The 17,997-nt window shown below is 47.2% G+C and overlaps 1 protein-coding gene across 2 annotated transcripts; it reads right to left on the bottom strand.

The window, feature by feature from the left end:
- Positions 1-491: 491 nt before the first annotated feature.
- TCEANC (transcription elongation factor A N-terminal and central domain containing) lies at positions 492-13,900 on the bottom strand. Of its 2 annotated transcripts, XM_040336521.1 has the most exons (4): positions 13,771-13,900; positions 11,272-11,422; positions 10,150-10,275; positions 492-1,852 (listed from the first exon to the last, which is right to left on the bottom strand). In XM_040336521.1, exon 4 carries the CDS (start codon positions 1,848-1,850, stop codon positions 831-833), a length of 1,020 nt encoding a protein of 339 aa, XP_040192455.1. In that variant the 5' UTR covers positions 1,851-1,852; positions 10,150-10,275; positions 11,272-11,422; positions 13,771-13,900; the 3' UTR covers positions 492-830. The 2 variants fall into 2 exon arrangements, with proteins under 2 accessions (XP_040192455.1, XP_040192454.1); XM_040336520.1 differs by lacking the exon at positions 10,150-10,275 and having other exon boundaries at positions 13,771-13,899.
- Positions 13,901-17,997: the final 4,097 nt, after the last annotated feature.

Here is a 17,997-nt window from a genome sequence, read left to right as displayed (position 1 = left end):
GCATTGTAGCCTTTCGGTTTCACGCCGGGAACCCTATTGCGCATGAGCGAGGCCCGCTCCTCTCTTATTAGCCCGGCGGCCAGGGTAGAAGGAGGAGTGAGCCCTGCGGTAAAGTCACAGCTGCGTCACGGCCGCGGCCAGACTCCCGGAAGTGGGGAAGGATACCTGTCTTTGACAGGTATCCTGTCCCCCCTCCCCCCGAAAGGTGCCAACTGTGGCACCGGAGGGGGGGGGGAATCCAATGAGCGGAAGTTCCACTTTAGGGTGGAACTCTGCTTTAAGCAGCAAACCTGGTCACCTCCTGCCCCCTGCCTGTTATTGCACAGAGACTGAGCAACAGCTTCTCACTTTGCTGTTACTATATGCTTCCTCCTACGAGCAATTATTTTGTGTGCATAGGTGTAGGCAGAACTTGGCTCCCAGTTCTGCCATTGCCTCCTAATCGGAGTGCTGCTATACAGGGAAGTACAAAAAGCTGATACCAAATCTAATTCAGGTGGCTAAACCAGTTACATTTACGGTCTTTAAAATGAATAAAAATAAAACAAGACTTTAGTATGACTTTAAGTACAAAGCATCAAGTGTACTGCTACATGACGCTGCTCTGAGCAGAGTGTAAACCCTGATAGCCTGTAGTTAAAAACACATACTGAGTAGAAGTTCATAGAGTAAACTGCAGATACTGTAAATCTTTATCAGTGTGATGCATCTCTCTGCAGAACTGGGGCTGGATGATCATTACAAAGTCTACCCTTGTAGGCTGCTCCTCTTATCATCTAAGGAGCCAGGGCACATAGCACAATAGTAAGAATAAACAGGACAGAATGCTTTCACAGACAGATCCACCTACTATGATACCACTTCTCTCCACACTCATTACAAATGATAAATGTCATCATTTCTTCATCAGGGTTTCCAGCCCGCACCCAAGCAGGCAGAAACAGAGTTCCTCTTGAAATCATTGTAACTGTACAATTAAACCTGTCACACTTCCTGCATTTAATTTTATTTGTCTGGAGGCCATCAACGCCTTGGGGTAACTGATGCTCCTGAACACTTTCTTGTGTATAGCTGGCTCTGAGCGTTCGGAGTTCATCACTGGCCATCTCCAATGCAGTCATTGTAGCAAACGCCCCAGGACTTAATGCGCCAGAGAAAATCTGCTTTTTTAGATGGGAATTCTTTGGATTTCTCAGATTGGAAACTTTACTCCGTACACAGTTTCTATACTTCTTCTCATTTTTGGCATACATGTTATAGATGCTTTCCTCTAGTGCGTGTGCATATGCATGCGTTTTCTCTGGACACTCTGTAGTATCAGACAAAGCCTGGCACAAAAGTTCTCTGCATTTTACTCTCAATTCCTCAGCAATGATTTTCTCTTCACCTACATTGTCCTCACTAGATTTTGTACAACAAGCTGCTTGAGTGCTTGCATCAGTATTTCCAGCTGCTGTTTCTTGAGTTGCTGTAGACAAATGAAGTTCCATTGTACTACCCAGAACACCTTTGTCTTGTTCATTTTCTGGGACTGACTGCGCTGTTACAAGTTCTTTGCTTTCACCTGTGTGATGTTCCTCCTTGGGATGGGCACAGCTTTCTTTATACAAAAGCTTCCATTTGGACAGCAAGCACTTGGCCTTCTTTTTCATAGCTCCTTGGGAACAGCTCTTAAGTACCCTGTAAATAACCCCGATGACGTCTGTCTCTTGAAGGGTTTGCAGACTGACCTCAAGAGTTTCAAAGTATGAGAGGTGGTACATAATGTCTTCATATTTTCTGTCTGCTAGAAGTCTTTCCACTTGTAAGGCTCTGTATGTCAGTTCTTTAATACCAGTTGCATTCAGCATTCCTATGGCAGAGAAAAATGTTTACATTTAAAAAACTTGTAAATATAAAGATTTTTTTATAAACCCATACAAAAGGCTTATGCACATGTAAAAACTGCCTGCAGAAATATTAAAGTGGTTCTAAAGGCATTTAAAAAAAAAAAAGGAGGTTCTATATACATGCACTGTGCAAAGATATTGCACAGAGCAATCCCTTAACACTTCTTTTGCAGTCCCCAGACAGTGCTCTTTTGTTAGGAGTGCCCTCCATAGTAAGTTGTCTCCTCTGGGGGCACCTGCGTGGGCAGGCTCCCAAGCTGGGTGACTCAGCCAAGCACCCCCTGGCTCATGCCTTACACCAGGGTGATGCAATTAGCGGACCTCCAGCTGTTGCAAAACTACAAGTCCCATCATGCCTTGGCCTCTGGGTGTCATGCTTGTGGCTGTCAGAGTCTTGCTATGCCTCATGGGAATTGTAGTTCTGCAACAGCTGGAGGTCCGCTAATTGCATATCCCTGCCTTACACTTACAGCATTTGACTGACAGCAGATGCTAGTGGCTCCTCCCACAGATCTTTCCATGCTCATTCCTGTCCACAGGGAAGGATCACGTGACTGCTCCAATACATGAATAATAAAAAAAAAAAAAAAAAAGAAAATATATTTAGATGGGGTTTTTTTTCTACAAAAAAAAAAACACCAGTTACACTTACGGTAGCTGTTTTTCTGTAAGTCTTACAGGACGGCACCTTGAGAGTAGACTGGCTCCACCTGACAGGAAACACAATCAGAAAGAGGTTTAAAAGCCCCGCCCCTCCCCGTGCACCTCAGTTAGTGATAAAGTAACCACCATTAGAGCACGGGAACCAGTATATAAAAATACAAACCATATAAATTCCTCAGGGTGGGAAATAGGCCTGCCGTCCTGTAAGACTTACAGAAAAACAGCTACCGTAAGTGTAACTGGTATTTTCTCAAGTCGTCTTCCAGGACGGCACCTTGAGAGATAAGCAAGTAACCCTCAGGCCTACCTTAGGGCGGGACCACTGCCTGCAGGATTCTTCTGCCAAACGTCAAGTCTTGGGGTGACAGAAGTTCCACTCGGTAGTGTTTGAGAAAGGTGTTCTGGCTTGACCACGTTGCTGATCTACAGATTTGTTCCACTGAAACTCCTGCTCTCTCTGCCCAGGAGGTTGCTATAGATCTCGTGGAATGTGCCTTGACTTTAGGTACTGTTTTGCCAGCCTTAATGTATGCTAATGAAATTGCCTGTCTTATCCACCTAGATATAGAGGCTCTAGATGCTTGGCAACCCTTTTTCTGTCCTGAAAAATTAATTAGCAAGTGTGATGAGCGTCTGAACTCGCTCACCCTTCCCAAATAACTTAACAAACAGCGTCTTACATCCAAACAGTGGAAGGTCTTTTCCCTTTCGTTCTGTGGATTTGCGCAAAATGAAGGAAGAATAATTTCTTGTGACCTATGAAATTTTGTTGCCACCTTAGGTAGGTACAGGGGATCCTGACTTAGGACTACCCTGTCTTCAAAAAGACGAAAATAAGGCTCTTTGATTGAGAGCGCCTGCATGTCTCCTATTCTTTTGGCCGTAGTAATCGCCAGAAGAAATGAGAATTTAAATGTCAACAGCCTAACCGGAATGCTGTCTATCGGTTCAAACGGAGGTTTGGATAAATGGTCTAGTACCAAGGTGAGGTCCCAGGGGGGAACCCTGGAGATTTGAATAGGGGATAACCTATCCCTAGCCGACAGGAACCTCTTGATCAGCGGATCCAGGGCCAGCCTCTTGTCTAAGAAGTAGGACAAGGCGGCTATTTGTACTCTTAAGGTTCTTGTGGCTAGTCCTAGATCAACTCCTTCCTGGAGAAATTCCAGGATGACAGATATTTCAGGTAGTGGGGCTTGCCTGGCTGCACACCAGCGTGAAAAGATCCCCCAGGTCTTAGCATAAATCTTTCTAGTGACCTCCTTATGACTAGCCAAAAGGGTATTTATTACCTTCTCCGAACATCCTCTCCGCTGCAGGTTCCACCTCTCAAGTACCAGGCCGTCAGACTGAAAAAGTCGGGCTCTGGGTGAAAGATCGGTCCCTGCCGCAGAAGGTCCACTCGGACCGGGAGAGGAAGGGGGGGAAGAACAGACCAACGTTCTAACATTGGGAACCAAGCTCTTTTGGGCCACTGGGGAGCGATCAGGATCAGCTTCCCTCGTGAGCGACTCAGTTTCTGTAGGACCCTTGGGATCAGACTCAGGGGAGGGAAGGCATAGGCCAGCTGAAATGTCCAGGCCTGTGCCAACGCGTCCACACCCTCCGATCCCTGATCCCGGGAGAGGGAGAAGAATCTTTCTACCTTCCTGTTCTTCCTGTTCGCGAAGAGGTCTATCTCTGGGTTGCCGAAACGATGTCGAACCCAGTCGAAGACAAATCCTGAGAGGATTTGTCTGGTTCCATGGGAGGCCTTCCTCCAAATTCTGAGGAATGAGCCACCACCCCAGTGTGCATATTACCGACTCCGGGATGCTGACCCTGGAGTCTAGGGATGAGTCCTTCCCGTCCCAAGAGGAGAGCAGGAAGGCCTGCAGGGTTCTGTAATGAAGCTGGGCCCATGGGACCGCTGGGATGCATGAGGTCATCAGTCCCAGTAACCTCATGATCTGTCTGAGGGAAATTTCTATTGAACCCATGACGGACCTGACCACTGACCCGAGTCTCTGGATCTTCTCCTCTGGAAGAACCAGCTTTTTCTCTACGGAATCTATCAGGAACCCCAGATACATTTTTCTCTGTTCTGGGAGGAGAGAAGATTTCTCTCTGTTTACAATCCATCCCAAAGATTCCAGAGTAGTCAGGACGGTGGTCAGATCCGAGAGAAGAAGTTCTTGGCTGGGGTTGAAAAGCAGTAGGTCGTCCAGGTAGGGGACAAGGGAGATCCCTTTCAGGTGTAGAAAGGCGACCACCTCTGCCAGGACTTTCGTGAAAACCCTTGGGCTGGAGGCCAGACCAAAGGGGAGTGCGGTGAACTGCCAGTGCTGAATCCCCTGAGGGGAGGCAATGGCAAATCGGAGGAACCTTTGATGGTCCCTGAAGATTGGGACATGGAGGTAGGCGTCCCTCAAGTCTATGGTTACCATAAAGACTCCTTCTAACAACAGTCCTTTGAGACTGTAAATGTTTTCCATGCGGAACTTCTTGTAGAGGAGGAAGGTATTTAAAGGTCTTAAATTTATGATCAATCGGAATTTCCCCGAAGGCTTGGGCACCATGAAAATATGTGAATACACCCCCTGACCCTGTTGTCCTGGCGGAACTGGGATTATGACTCCTTGCTGAGCTAGATCTGCCACATTTCCCAGAAGGGCAGCTGCCTTGAGGGGATCTTGGGGTAGATGGGTGAGGAGAAATATTGGGGGGGGAAGTTGGCGGAATTCCAATCTGTAAGCTTCCCTCACTATTTGCAAAATGTGAGGACTCCGCGTTATACTCTCCCAGGCTGGAAAAAATTGGGAGAGTCTTCCCCCGACTTTTAAGTCACTTGGAGTCCTTACCTGCGGGTTTGGGATCGGGGAAAAGGATACCCCCTTTTGGCTTATCCTTTCCCGCGATCCATCGCTTATTAAAGGCCGATCTTCGGTCAGAAGGCCGGTTTTTATTCTGGGGGCCTCGAAAAAATCTTCTCCTGTTAGGTCTGGGTTTTGGGGGAAACCGTTTCCCCTTTTCTGAGGCCCTAGTTAGAGCTTGATCAAGTCCTGCCCCAAAGAGAAAAGTGCCTTCAAAGGGCAGGGCACATAGACGGGTCTTGGAGGCAAGATCCCCTTCCCACGTCTTGAGCCATACCGCCCTTCTGGCGGCGTTGACGAGAGCACCCGTCTTAGCAGAGGATCGGACTGTTTCAATCGATGCATCTGCAAGATAGGCTACCGCACTGCCTATGACTGTAAGAGAATCTCTAATTTCTTTAAACTTGGAGGTCTGAGGTACATGCTCCAGAAGTCTGGTTAACCAGGTATCTGCATTCCTAGCGATGCAGGAAGAGGCCAAAGCGGGTCCAAGGGCGGCCGCATTAGCCTCCCAGGACCTGCGAAGGGAGGTGTCTGCCCGCCTGTCTAAGGAATCCTTTAAGTTCCCTGCATCCTCAAACGAGAGGTCAGACTGCCTGGAGAGTTGTGCTAGAGATGCATCTAGTTTAGGAGTTTTAAAGAAAGTATTTTCTAACTCCTCCTTAAAGGGACAGCGCCTCTTCCAGGTCTTGTACCTTAGCAGTTTCTTTTCAGGCTCAGCCCATTCCCTCAGAACTATATCCTTAAGTGACTGATGGACTGGGATAACCTTTGGCTGGGGTTTAGCTAGACCCTGGTACATTCTGTCCTGAGGCGACACCAGCTCTGTTGGCTGTTGGATCCCCTCAGAGGCATAGACAGCAGACAGCAGACCCCCCATGTCATCTGCAGAAAAAATGTATTTGCCTGATCTGGCATCCTCATCCTCATCCTCAGAATGGCTATCAATTACCCCATCTTCTGCAGCCTCTGAACCTTCGGTGTCAGATAGGAGAGACTCCCTGTCCCTGGAAACTCGTGGCACTGGGGTGGATGAGCTCTCTTGGGAGGAGGGGCCGGCTGCTATGGGCTCAGGATCCCTATTTTTTAAGGTGTCTTTAAATTCCTTTAACGTGGAGAGCATTTGGGATTGGACAGTTAGGAATTCTTTCATAATCAGGGAAGTTTCCTTTCCTGCCAGTTTTTGTATGCATTTGGCACAAAGAAGTTTGGAGTAATCTGCAGCCAGCTTAATGCTACAGTTACCACACCTCTTGGTTTTGGAAGTGTGTTTTAGGGAGAGATTAGCAGCTTCCCCCTGGGCAGAAACCTCCTCCCCTGTAAGGGGAGAGAAAAAAATATCACAGTCCATACAATTATGTGAGGAGAGGGGGGGGGGGGGGGGAGAGAGGACCCAGTCCAATATGCCCCCCTGACATTCTGAGGCAGACTCACCCTTGGTGGTGTCCTCGGCAGCGGCTGTTAGCGAACGATCTTCGCGCTCCATAGCGAAGTCGTGTAGGCGCCACTCTCCTCCTTGCTGCAAAGAGAACAGCGAGGAGCCGACGCCGCTGGCGGCCGCCATTTTGGTGAAGACCGGAAGTGCGTCATCACCGCGCGCCGCCTGTGACGCGGCGTCGACTGCTGGCTCCATTAGAAAATGTCCCCGGGAGGACAGCACACCGGAGCCACGCTGAGGAAGCCCTCACACCCGCCCAGCAGGTAAGGGGTCCTGGAGGAGAGGGAACATGGCCAAAAATAGGAGTACTGGGATAGCCACTATCCCAGGGATTCCTATAGAAAGGAAAGAAGGGGGGGTATTGTTGCAATCTTCCTCCCCCCCCCCCTATCACACGGGGAAAACCCCCCGGGACAGGCATGAAACCTTTAGCTGAGGCAGGGACGCCCAGGACCCACTGCTCAGTACCCGGAGGGGGACCACCAGCCCCAGGCCTTAGGTCTAACAAAAATAATAAACTGTTTCGCTGGTGGGAAACACAATCAATAACTGAGGTGCACGGGGAGGGGCGGGGCTTTTAAACCTCTTTCTGATTGTGTTTCCTGTCAGGTGGAGCCAGTCTACTCTCAAGGTGCCGTCCTGGAAGACGACTTGAGAAAATTAGATGCTAAAAAACTGTTTGTATACTTTGTAAAAACAATCATTCTATGGCACTTAAAGTATGACTAAAGAAAAAATTTTTTTTAGTTTTGAACAGTGTGGAGAGGGATTAAAACATCGTATACATTTTTATTTCTGTCTGTGGCCCCAATAAGAAGATTCACTCTCTATTTGTCCTGTTACCATTATCATTGAAAGTGAAAATAAACAAAAATTCCAAACTTGGGCTGTCCCCAGAAATGTAATAGAGGAGAAATCTCCCAATGGGGACACTGGTTATGGTGACCGGGGGGTCCCCAAGGAATTCCCTTAATTTGTTGAGATTTCCTTTCACTTTGTGTTTGGATTTGGGACAGGAACTGAAGGGAAATGTCCACAATAGGACACAGATGGCAAAAAAAAAAAAAAAAACCTGATGGGGGATAACCCTCCCTTGCTCTACACAAAACGGAAAAAAAGTTTTGCCTATGGTTCTACTTCAACCATTTTGGAAAAAAGGAAAAATTACCCCTAGGGGCTTTGTGTTGCAGCAATAAGTAAATGATAATGAATCAGGCTGCTTAAGAAAAGGTCCCATCCCATTGGCACCCCCACCCCAGACAGCAACGTTGAATTCTGACAGCGGGTCTCTCTCTGCATTCAGTTACAAATGTCAGTTTCACACACTCAGCGGCTCTGGCAAGCATCAGGGCAAAGAAAGGAAGAATATCTTCTGGACAGCCGCTCTGGCGCGTTTCATGCTATACTTAGTGTTTAATCATAGCTATCTAACACACAAATCATTTCTATTATATACCACTCATGGAGGACCATGTGACCCAAAAAAACAAAAGAGGGAGGATAATTGATGTTTAATTGATAAATTGGTGAACTAGCAGTGAGGATGTGCAATTCAAATCTCATGTGTACTAAATGAAAGAAATGAATAAGAACATCTAAATTTATATAGACATTAATGGAAATAAAATTAGTAAAAATAAGTGAAGATGCATGTGGTATTGAAATTAAGTTGATTCCACTCACTGTATGGATTCCACTCAGTGGTATATAATAGAAATGATTTGTGTGTTAGATAGCTATGATTAAACACTATGTATAGTGTGAAATGCGTCAGCTTTCCAGTTTGCTGTGACTTGTGGCGCTGTGTTGGATTTTACAATAAAGGCAATTTTATTTGGAGTGTGGCTGTCCAGAAGATATTCTTCCTTTCTTTGCATTGCCTGCACCCGTGGTTTCTGTAGGACTACCTTTGAAGACGACCACACCTGAGCGGCTTTTCCTTTCTGGCAACCGTCAAGCGCCGCTCTGCCAATAGAGTGTGGGGAAGGGAGGAGGAACACTTGTGGGTCGACGAGGCACGGTGCGACTAGATCGGCCGAATTTGCGGAATAAATCGGCCAATGCCGATTTCTTAAAAAAAGCCAAAGATCGGCCGACCTCTAATACTGTATGTTATATGTATATCCTAACTATGTCAGAAATGCTCTCCCCGTTATTCATAGGCCCCTTTCACACTTGTGCAACTTTTCCTGCGATTTGGGATTGCAATGTTGCATGACAAGTCATACCCCATGATTTCCAAAGAGTACCGTTCATATCTGTGCGACTTCAAAGTAGGGCCTGCACTACTCTGATGCGAGTTGATGTCCATAGACCTCAAAATTACACAGGCATTGCTTCAAGTTGCAAGACTTGCAGGGCGTACAAGTGTGAAAAGGGCCTAAAGCCAATGAGTTGTGTTTGTTTTAGATGGAGTAGAGAGCACCTGTCACATTTTATCTGTTGTCTGTATCAGATGTACATCGGACTGAAGGGAAGGGAAAACATTTTAAAGTGTTTGTTACTCCAGCATTTTATATAACTGATATGTGTCTGCTGTACCATGTATTTGTATGAGAAAGTATCCTGTTCTCTTTGTATTGCTTCTTTTATGTAAAATCCCTGGTGTTCCTGCCAGTCCCTCTACTTTCCTAATAAAAACTGACCACACAAAGTAGGAGAGCACAGCATGGTCAGTTCGCTAGCTGTGCTGGAAACTCAGTCTGCTCTCCTACAATGATCAGACTTGTCCTGACACCCCCCCCCCCAAACTGCACAGCCATTCAGTGTGATGTTGTTTCTCCTCCTCCCAGCTCTTATGCAACTGAGAACAGAAGGAATGTGATGACTAAATGACAAAAAAAATTTATAATGTTTTATTATATATCTATACACAAATGTTTTGCCTTTCATTTCACTTTTAAAGTGAATAGGTTGTTTTACAAGGTGATCGCTTACAATCACTTTAAGTTGTCACTTGAATGGAATAGGGATAATCTTTATAATGGGGACACTCTTTTCAGTAACAACTAGCTAAAAGAGTGGTTCCCTTCCTTTGGAAAGATCTCCTTTCACTTTCGTTCTAAAACACATGCACACACACAAAAAAAAAAAGGAAATTGAAGTAAAATCTCTACACGTATTGGTGGGCGGCGGGACTTGACTTTGGTTTTAACTATTCTTTACTCTATCCATAACTATACCAGCCCCCACTCTCCTTAGAGCACCTCTCAGCCCCCTCTACTGTATTAATTACGTTGATCCTCTTTGTTTTAGGTCCCTGTTCAGTACAGTGTGTGCGTTTTCCTAAAATGATAATGCTAAATACCTTCTTTGCAGAGCCCTGCTGTGATATGGGACCTCCCTCTGCTTTCTTTCCAATGTAAGCGAGTACCGTGGGAGGGGCTGAGATTTCCCTCTGATGAATGCACGTCAGCAGAGGGGGGTCATGGCTCTGCAAAGAAGATATTTAGCATTATAATTTTAGGATAACACGCACACTGTACTGAACAGGGACCTAAAACAGAGAGGATCAAAGTATTAAATACATGTTTATTTACTTTACAAGCACAGGAGAAGAGGAGAGGTGGGGGCTCACACACTGACTAAGGAGCTGACATGGAGAGAGAGAGGGGTGGAGGAGATGCAGAGAAGAGAACTGGATGACAGAGGCGTGTAAACTGACCATGGTATCATGGATCAGCAGCCATAATAAACGTGGAGTGTTTAAACAGGGGAAGACAGGATCAGCCAGGTATTGTACAACATTGAGAGGGACAATTGACATGGCAAAAGCGCTGTGCTACATCTTGTGCCTTTAAAGGGACAGGAGTATGTTTTTTTTTTTTTTTAAGGGTTACAACCACTAAAATGTAATTAAATCTGTAGTCTTTACTATGGTCATATACCATTATATTTCTTCTTCCTACAACAATGAGCAGGTCCTAATTACTGCAGAAAATAGCACCATGCAGTAGTGCAGTGCTTTTTTTGCAGCTTTTTCCTGTGCGTCCAGAGCTACTTGAGAACATGCCCTCCAAGGTCAGATGCTTGACACTCTGATCACAGGAAGCGAGTTAAATTATACTGTGCGGCATGGAGTCTGATAGAAGAGGTGTTGGGCAGTGAAGACTTTTTTGCTGTATTAAGAGTAACAACGCATTACATCCCTGCCCTAGCACAATATACTGTGTTCATTTGCTCCTGTACAGAGAGTTAAAGATGAACAACCAGGTCTGCTCAAAACTAGAAATCAGCCATACCAAGTACTCGTCCCTGTAGAACAGGGATCCCCAAACTAAGGCCCTCCAGCTGTTGTAGAACTACACATGAGGCATTGTAACACACTGACATTCACAGACATGACTAGGCATGATGGGAATTGTAGTTCCTGAACAACTGGAGGGTCGTAGTTTGAAGACCCATGCTGTAGAATATAATACACACTTACTTCCGTGTAGTATAGCATCCTCTTCCTCACACTCAGATCTTCCCCAGCATTTTCTTTCTTTGGTGATATTCATCAAGTGACAGCCAGATTTGGAATGTGAGATGGCAGTGTTGTCCTGAAGTTCATGAAGTGCATGAAAATCTCAGGGCAGCTGGAAAGAGGAGAGTACAACTTTAAAAAGCAAAGATACCTAAATATATATATATATATTTTTTAAATACAACAGCGATTATGCTAAAGTCTAAGGGGTATACTAAAACAAAATTGCATAGCCACATGTAAATACATTTTGTGCAAATAAGGCAAAACCAAATGTTCTCAGGCTATATTCTCTGCCGATAGTGTGAATGAGGAAAATACAGCATTATAGCCACTAGATTGCGCTACCAAAGATAGGAAATAAGTATGCTCTTCGACTCCATCTAGAGGCTATATTGTGGCATTTTCCCCATTCACACTTTCGATCTAGCCTGTAAACATTTTATGTTGCCCCATTTGCACAGAATTCATTTACATGCAGTTTTAAGGAAAAAACGCCAATGCAAAGTTTTATGAATGCACCCCTGTGATTTAGAAAAGTTGAGAAGAGGGGGGAAGGTCTTCTTCATGAGGAGTTTTCAAGACAGACAATACAGGTAAAATAATGCCATCTGAATTCTTTAGGCCGGGTTCACACCTTTGCAAATTGAATGCGCGATTTCCCGCATTCAATTCGCATAGCAGGGGAACGTGACTGGCTCTCTATAGAGACGGTTCACATATCTCCGCAGCGGGTCCGGTGCGGTGTGCCGGAAAAACGCACGCCTTTTTTGGTGCGTTTCAGTTTCGATAAATCGGATCTGAACCAGTGAACCAGCACGCACCGAACCCCTGCTTTGAGCCGCATGCGGCTACGGTGTGAACCCGGCCTCAAACTAGGTGTAGCACCCTCTACCTATGTAAGTGCTAGAGGTAGATTTTTTGCTTTGAGTAGGCTGGTGACTCACGAATAGCATCACTTCTTGGTTACATCCCTCTGACTTCTAGAAGAGAGGAGGGGAAGAGAGGTGGAGCAGTCTGAGATGTCTAGGATTGGCAGGGGGCAGGCCTCCTTGATATACCCTGGGTAGGGAGAAGCTCTGGCGTGTTCGCACAGTCCACGTGCAGAGCCCGCCAGGAAGTCTGCACGGTGCTGTGCTAATCACAGGCAGGGAGACATATTGCCGATGCTCAGCTGCAGAGATCGGGAAATGTGTCCCTGCCTGTGGTTAGTGCAGTGCCATGCAGACTTCCTGGCGGGCTCTGCACATGGACTGTGCGAACACGCCGGAGCTTATCCCTACCCAGGGTCAGCCTGGCTGGGTTGGATTTGTTGGGTGGAAAAACTGACAATGGAGTGCTAGGCTGTCGGGGTCTTTGAGGGTGCTCCCTATTCTGGGGGGAGGGGTGACCTTGGGCTGGAGACTCGGGTTCAGGAAGGATCCCTTCAAGAACGCATGAAGGATCTGGACAGGAGGCACAGAGAGGAGTCAGGCAGGACAGCAGGAGCTAGTACTGCCGGGCAAGTCTTCGGATTGGAATCACCGGTGTGTGGCCAGGAGGACTGGTGAGTGACAGGCGCAGTCATGAGGACTGGTAGAGTGCAGTCTAGGATGGGTGCAGAGCCAGCAGTAATGACTGATGTCGCGGGCAGTGGAGTCGGGCAGCTGCAGCCAGGAGGGCTAGCAGGGTCTGTAGAGGGATTACTGGGAGCAGTAGTCCACCATAGATAAGCTAGCACACAAAGTCTTCCTATTCTTCTGCTACATTAAAGGGACCTGCGGCCCCTGCCTGCAAGTGGAAATTTCTAGGGCCTGACCATATGCTAGCTGTACCTGGAGTTAAAGTGGAGGTTCACCCGAAAAGTTCATTTTTAACCTTAGATTGATGCTCATTTTGTCAAGGGGAATCGTGTGGTTTTTTTAAAATCAAAGCTGTACTTACCGTTTTAGAGAGGGTTCTTCTCCGCCGCTTCCGGGTATGGGCTGCGGGACTGGGCGTTCCTATTTGATTGACAGTCTTCTGACGGTCGCATCCATCGCGTCACGATTTTCCGAAAGTACCCGAATGTCGGTGCGCAGGCGCCGTATAGAGCCGCACCGACGTTCAGCTTCTTTGGGCTACTCGTGACGCGATGGATGCGACCGTCGGAAGCCTGTCAATCAAATAGGAACGCCCAGTCCCGAAGACCATACTCGGAAGAGTTAGTGGGGCACCTTTTACTGTAATGCAGGAAATTTAGGCATAAGGAAAAAAAAACAGCGTGACTGTGGAACTAGCTGAATGTACTGCATGTGATGGTAATGCTAGAGAGAGTGTCAGCACTCAGCAGGCATTGTCTAGTGTGATACAGAGCACCACACAAATCTCTCCTCTATAACAACCAAGAAGCTCACTACTTCCCCATGAATGACATGTGACTGTAATGTATGAGACTGTCTGTTTAGTTCCGCTGTGAGAGCACACAGTGATTGTACTGACCTCACTCTGTTCTCTGTACAGGAAGGACCAGATCACAGCAGTGCCCTGTGACACGGAACACAACGTTTCCTACATCCTCTGTGCGCACCCGCACACCGTCTACCACACGGCGCATGAGCAGTCTTCTATCAATAAGTGCCCGCTTTCGGACGAAATGCGCATGCGCCGTACATAACAGCACAACACCTGAGTTTACGATCAGCTGTTGTTTTGGCTAGACGGCGCCTGCGCTCAATAGGCGACTGAAGACATTTTTGAGTCAGTTTGTGCCTAGCGCTGACGAGGCACGTTCATGTAGGTGAGGAGCGGATTTCTCAACGATGGTCAGTGCTGCCAGATACAGTGAGCGAAAAAATGTATTTAATCCCCTGCTGATTTTTGTCCACTGACAAAAAATGGCTGGTTGACGCCAAACTCCCGGGTAAACAAGGCAGCAGACTGACAAGCTCCTGGATCCTGTGGTACAGAGTCCACAATGCAGTAACTGTCCTGCAACATTTTGCACTGTAGGCAACCATGCAAGATGTTACTAGTTGTACTTTTTTAGTTTTTTGATTGTGAAATCGTATTACAGGGTGGTTGAAGAAAGCCAAATGTCAGTAGAAATGGGAAAATTTGTATGTCAATGGTGTACCATGGCCAGGGCCGTTTGAAGGAATTTGGGGGCCCCAAGCAAACTGGACATGGAGGCCCCCCAACCCTCCCCACACACAAAGCCTACTGTTTCTTACTCCCCTCCCTGTGTCCTTCTTTCTCCCCTCCCCCTGTGTCCTTCTTACTCCCTCCTCCCCCTCCCTGTGTCCTTCTTACTCCCCCCTCCCTCAAACCAATCAATATACACTTATTGGGATTTTTTTTACCAAAAATATGTAGCAGAACACATATTGGCCTAAATTGATGAAGAAATGTTTTATAGCAGAAAGTAAAAAAAAGTGGAAAGTGGCACACTGCATCTGGTGTCAGGCTACGGGTGACCCGTAGCCTGATACCAGATGCAGTGTGCCACTTTCCACCCGCAGCCTGACACCAGATGCAGTGTGCCACTTTCCACCCGTAGCCTGACACCAGATGCAGTGTGCCACCAGTCCGACACACCAGACCCCCGGGAAAGTGAACACCCCTCCCGCCGCTGGCTGCTGATGTGACTCCTCCCATGCGGGGGCCAGGGTTTTCACATCTTCAGCTCTGAGGTGTTCATGCTTGGACCTGTAGTTCTTCACTTTTGGGGGGTCACATCCCAAAAGTGAAGGACTACGAGTCCCAGCATGTACACCTGACATCTATGAATGTGACCCCCCCCCCCCCATATTGAAGGACTACAGGTCCCAGCATGGACTAATGAGAATTAAGGGTGTGAGCCCATAGATTTCACATGCTAATGCTGGAACCTGTAGTTCTTCAGTGATTAAGGGGGGTATGTTCAGTTCAGGGGGGTTCATGCTGGGACCTGTAGTTCTTCACTTTTGGGGGGGGGTCACATCCCAGCATGAACCTTGCCCTGATATTTAGGGGGCATCACGCTACAGGCTGCAGCAATTATAGCAAGCGGCTGCTGGGGGCCCCTGGCCAGCTCGGGGCCCCAAGTAGTTGCTTGCTTTGCCTGTCCTGTTCCGACAGGCCTGACCATAGCAATACTACAAAAACAGACTGCCCAACTCATTTCAGGGTGGTGGAGAACTCATTTCAGGGTGGTGGCGATTGGCGAACTCATTTCAGAGAGGTGGCGAACTCATTTCAGAGAGGTGGCGAACTCATTTCAGAGAGGTGGCAAACTCATTTCAGAGAGGTGGCAAACTCATTTCAGGGAGGTGGGGAACTCATTTCAGGGAGGTGGGGAACTCATTTCAGAGAGGTGGCAAACTCATTTCAGGGTGGTGGAGAACTCATTTCAGGGTGGTGGCGATTGGCGAACTCATTTCAGAGAGGTGGCCAACTCATTTCAGGGAGGTGGGGAACTCATTTCAGGGAGGTGGGGAACTCATTTCAGGGAGGTGGGGAACTCATTTCAGGGAGGTGGCAAACTCATTTCAGGGAGGTGGGGAACTCATTTCAGGGTGGTGGAAAACTCATTTCAGGGAGGTGGCAAACTCATTTCAGGGAGGTGGGGAACTAATTTCAGGGAGGTGGGGAACTCATTTCAGGGAGGTGGAGAACTCATTTCAGGGAGGTGGAGAACTCATTTCAGAGAGGTGGCAAACTCATTTCAGGGAGGTGGGGAACTCATTTCAGGGTGGTGGAAAACTCATTTCAGGGAGGTGGCAAACTCATTTCAGGGAGGTGGGGAACTCATTTCAGGGAGGTGGGGAACTCATTTCAGGGAGGTGGGGAACTCATTTCAGGGAGGTGGCAAACTCATTTCAGGGAGGTGGGGAACTCATTTCAGGGTGGTGGAAAACTCATTTCAGGGAGGTGGCAAACTCATTTCAGGGAGGTGGGGAACTCATTTCAGGGAGGTGGGGAACTCATTTCAGGGAGGTGGAGAACTCATTTCAGGGAGGTGGAGAACTCATTTCAGGGAGGTGGAGAACTCATTTCAGGGTGGTGGAGAACTCATTTCAGGGAGGTGGAGAACTCATTTCAGGGAGGTGGAGAACTAATTTCAGGGAGGTGGAGAACGCATTTCAGGGAGGTGGAGAACTCATTTCACACTTCAGGGTGGAATGAGTTTACTCTGCTCAGTTATCACAGGACACAGGAGCTATCTCGCTAACTGTGTCCAAGTCCTGACAGTTCCCCCCGCAGCCGGTGGGAGAGGAGATGAAGGGAGCTGGCTGGGGGGGACAGAGGAGGAGGACAGGAGCGGCAGAAGAAGAACACGGGGGAGAACAGGGGGGGGGGGGGGAGAAGGACACGGAGGGGGCTGGAGGAGAATGGGGGGCAGAGAAGGACACAAAGGGGGCCGGAGGAGAATGGGGGGTCGGAAGACACGGAGGGGGCCGGGGGAGGAGCACACAGAACAGCAGGGAATAGTTGTGCAGCAGAAAACAGCTGTGAACACCGATCTCCCTGTATAGCTTTTTAGGAGGGAGAGAAGGAGAAGCGGCTGGCAGCTAAAAAGCTATACAGGGAGATCGGTGTTCACAGCTGTTTTGTGCTGCACCGATCATTCCCGGGACTTGGGGGTGTGTGGGAGCAGCCACAGAATTCTGCAAAAGGAGAAAAAGAATGATACAAATAATTATAACGGTGCAAGAAAAACTGGTGCAGTTTCCTGCATCATCTTTCCAAAAGTCATTACTCCACAGGAGGCCTCAGCTCTGCTTTAGATCACACACTGGTTCTAGTGTCACCTTCAGGAGTAGGAGGCTAGTTATAACCAAAGAAGAAAACAGCCTAGTGGGCAACCCCTGCCAACTCCCCCACACACTATGGAATAACTCAGTTAAATGCAGTGGCGGCTGGTGCTCAAAAACTTTAGGGGGGCGCAAACAAACAAAAAAAGAAAACCCCATCAATTGTCGCCACTGTGCCATCAAACGCAGGCCACTGTGCCATCAAATTCAGCCACTGTGCCCATCAAACGCAGCCACTGTGCCCATCAATTGTCGCCACTGTGCCATCAAACGCAGGCCACTGTGCCATCAAACGCAGCCACTGTGCCCATCAAACGCAGCCACTGTGCCCATCAATTGTCGCCACTGTGCCATCAGTGGTCGCCACTGTGCCATCAAACACAGCCACTGTGCCATCAATTGTCGCCACTGTGCCATCAAACTAAAAAAAATCTAAAAAAAAAAAAAGTATTTACGCAGATAGACAGCAGCAAGCCAGCAGGAAAATAATTATGTCTATTCTTCCTGCAATATTAAATTTGGTCACTAGATGGAGTCTGGAATAAATTGACTGTTTTACAGAAACTAGAAAGTGTTCAAGTAATATTAAAGTCTTGATTTGTTTTGTTTAACCACTTAAGCCCCGGAACATTTTTTTGCTAAATGACTTTTTGAGATTCGGCACTGTGCGACGTGGCTCCCAATCAAAATTGATGTCCTTTTTTCCCACAAATAGAGCTTTCTTTTTGGTGGTATTTGATCACCTCTGCGGTTGATTTTTTTTGCGCTATAAACAAAAATAGAGCGACAATTTTTAAAAAAATGCAACATTTTTTAGTTTTTGCTGTAATAAATATCCCCCAAAAAAGATATAAAAAAACATATTTTTTTCCTCAGTTTAGGCCGATACGTATTCTTCTACCTATTTTTGGTAAAAAAGTGCAATAAGCATTTA

The sequence above is a fragment of the Rana temporaria genome, chromosome 2 (assembly GCF_905171775.1).
Source record: "Rana temporaria chromosome 2, aRanTem1.1, whole genome shotgun sequence".
NCBI lineage: Eukaryota > Metazoa > Chordata > Amphibia > Anura > Ranidae > Rana > Rana temporaria.
This window is presented reverse-complemented; position numbering and strand designations above follow the sequence as displayed.

What these genes read in the sequence shown, in the direction of transcription:
- TCEANC (XM_040336520.1), bottom strand. Translation starts at nt 11,344, where the DNA reads ATGAATATCACCAAAGAAAGAAAATGCTGGGGAAGATCTGAGTGTGAG. An exon ending in GGATGCTATACTACACGGAA is followed by an intron (nt 1,853 to 11,271) that starts GTAAGTGTGTAT and finishes TCTCTGCCATAG; the next exon opens with GAATGCTGAATGCAACTGGT.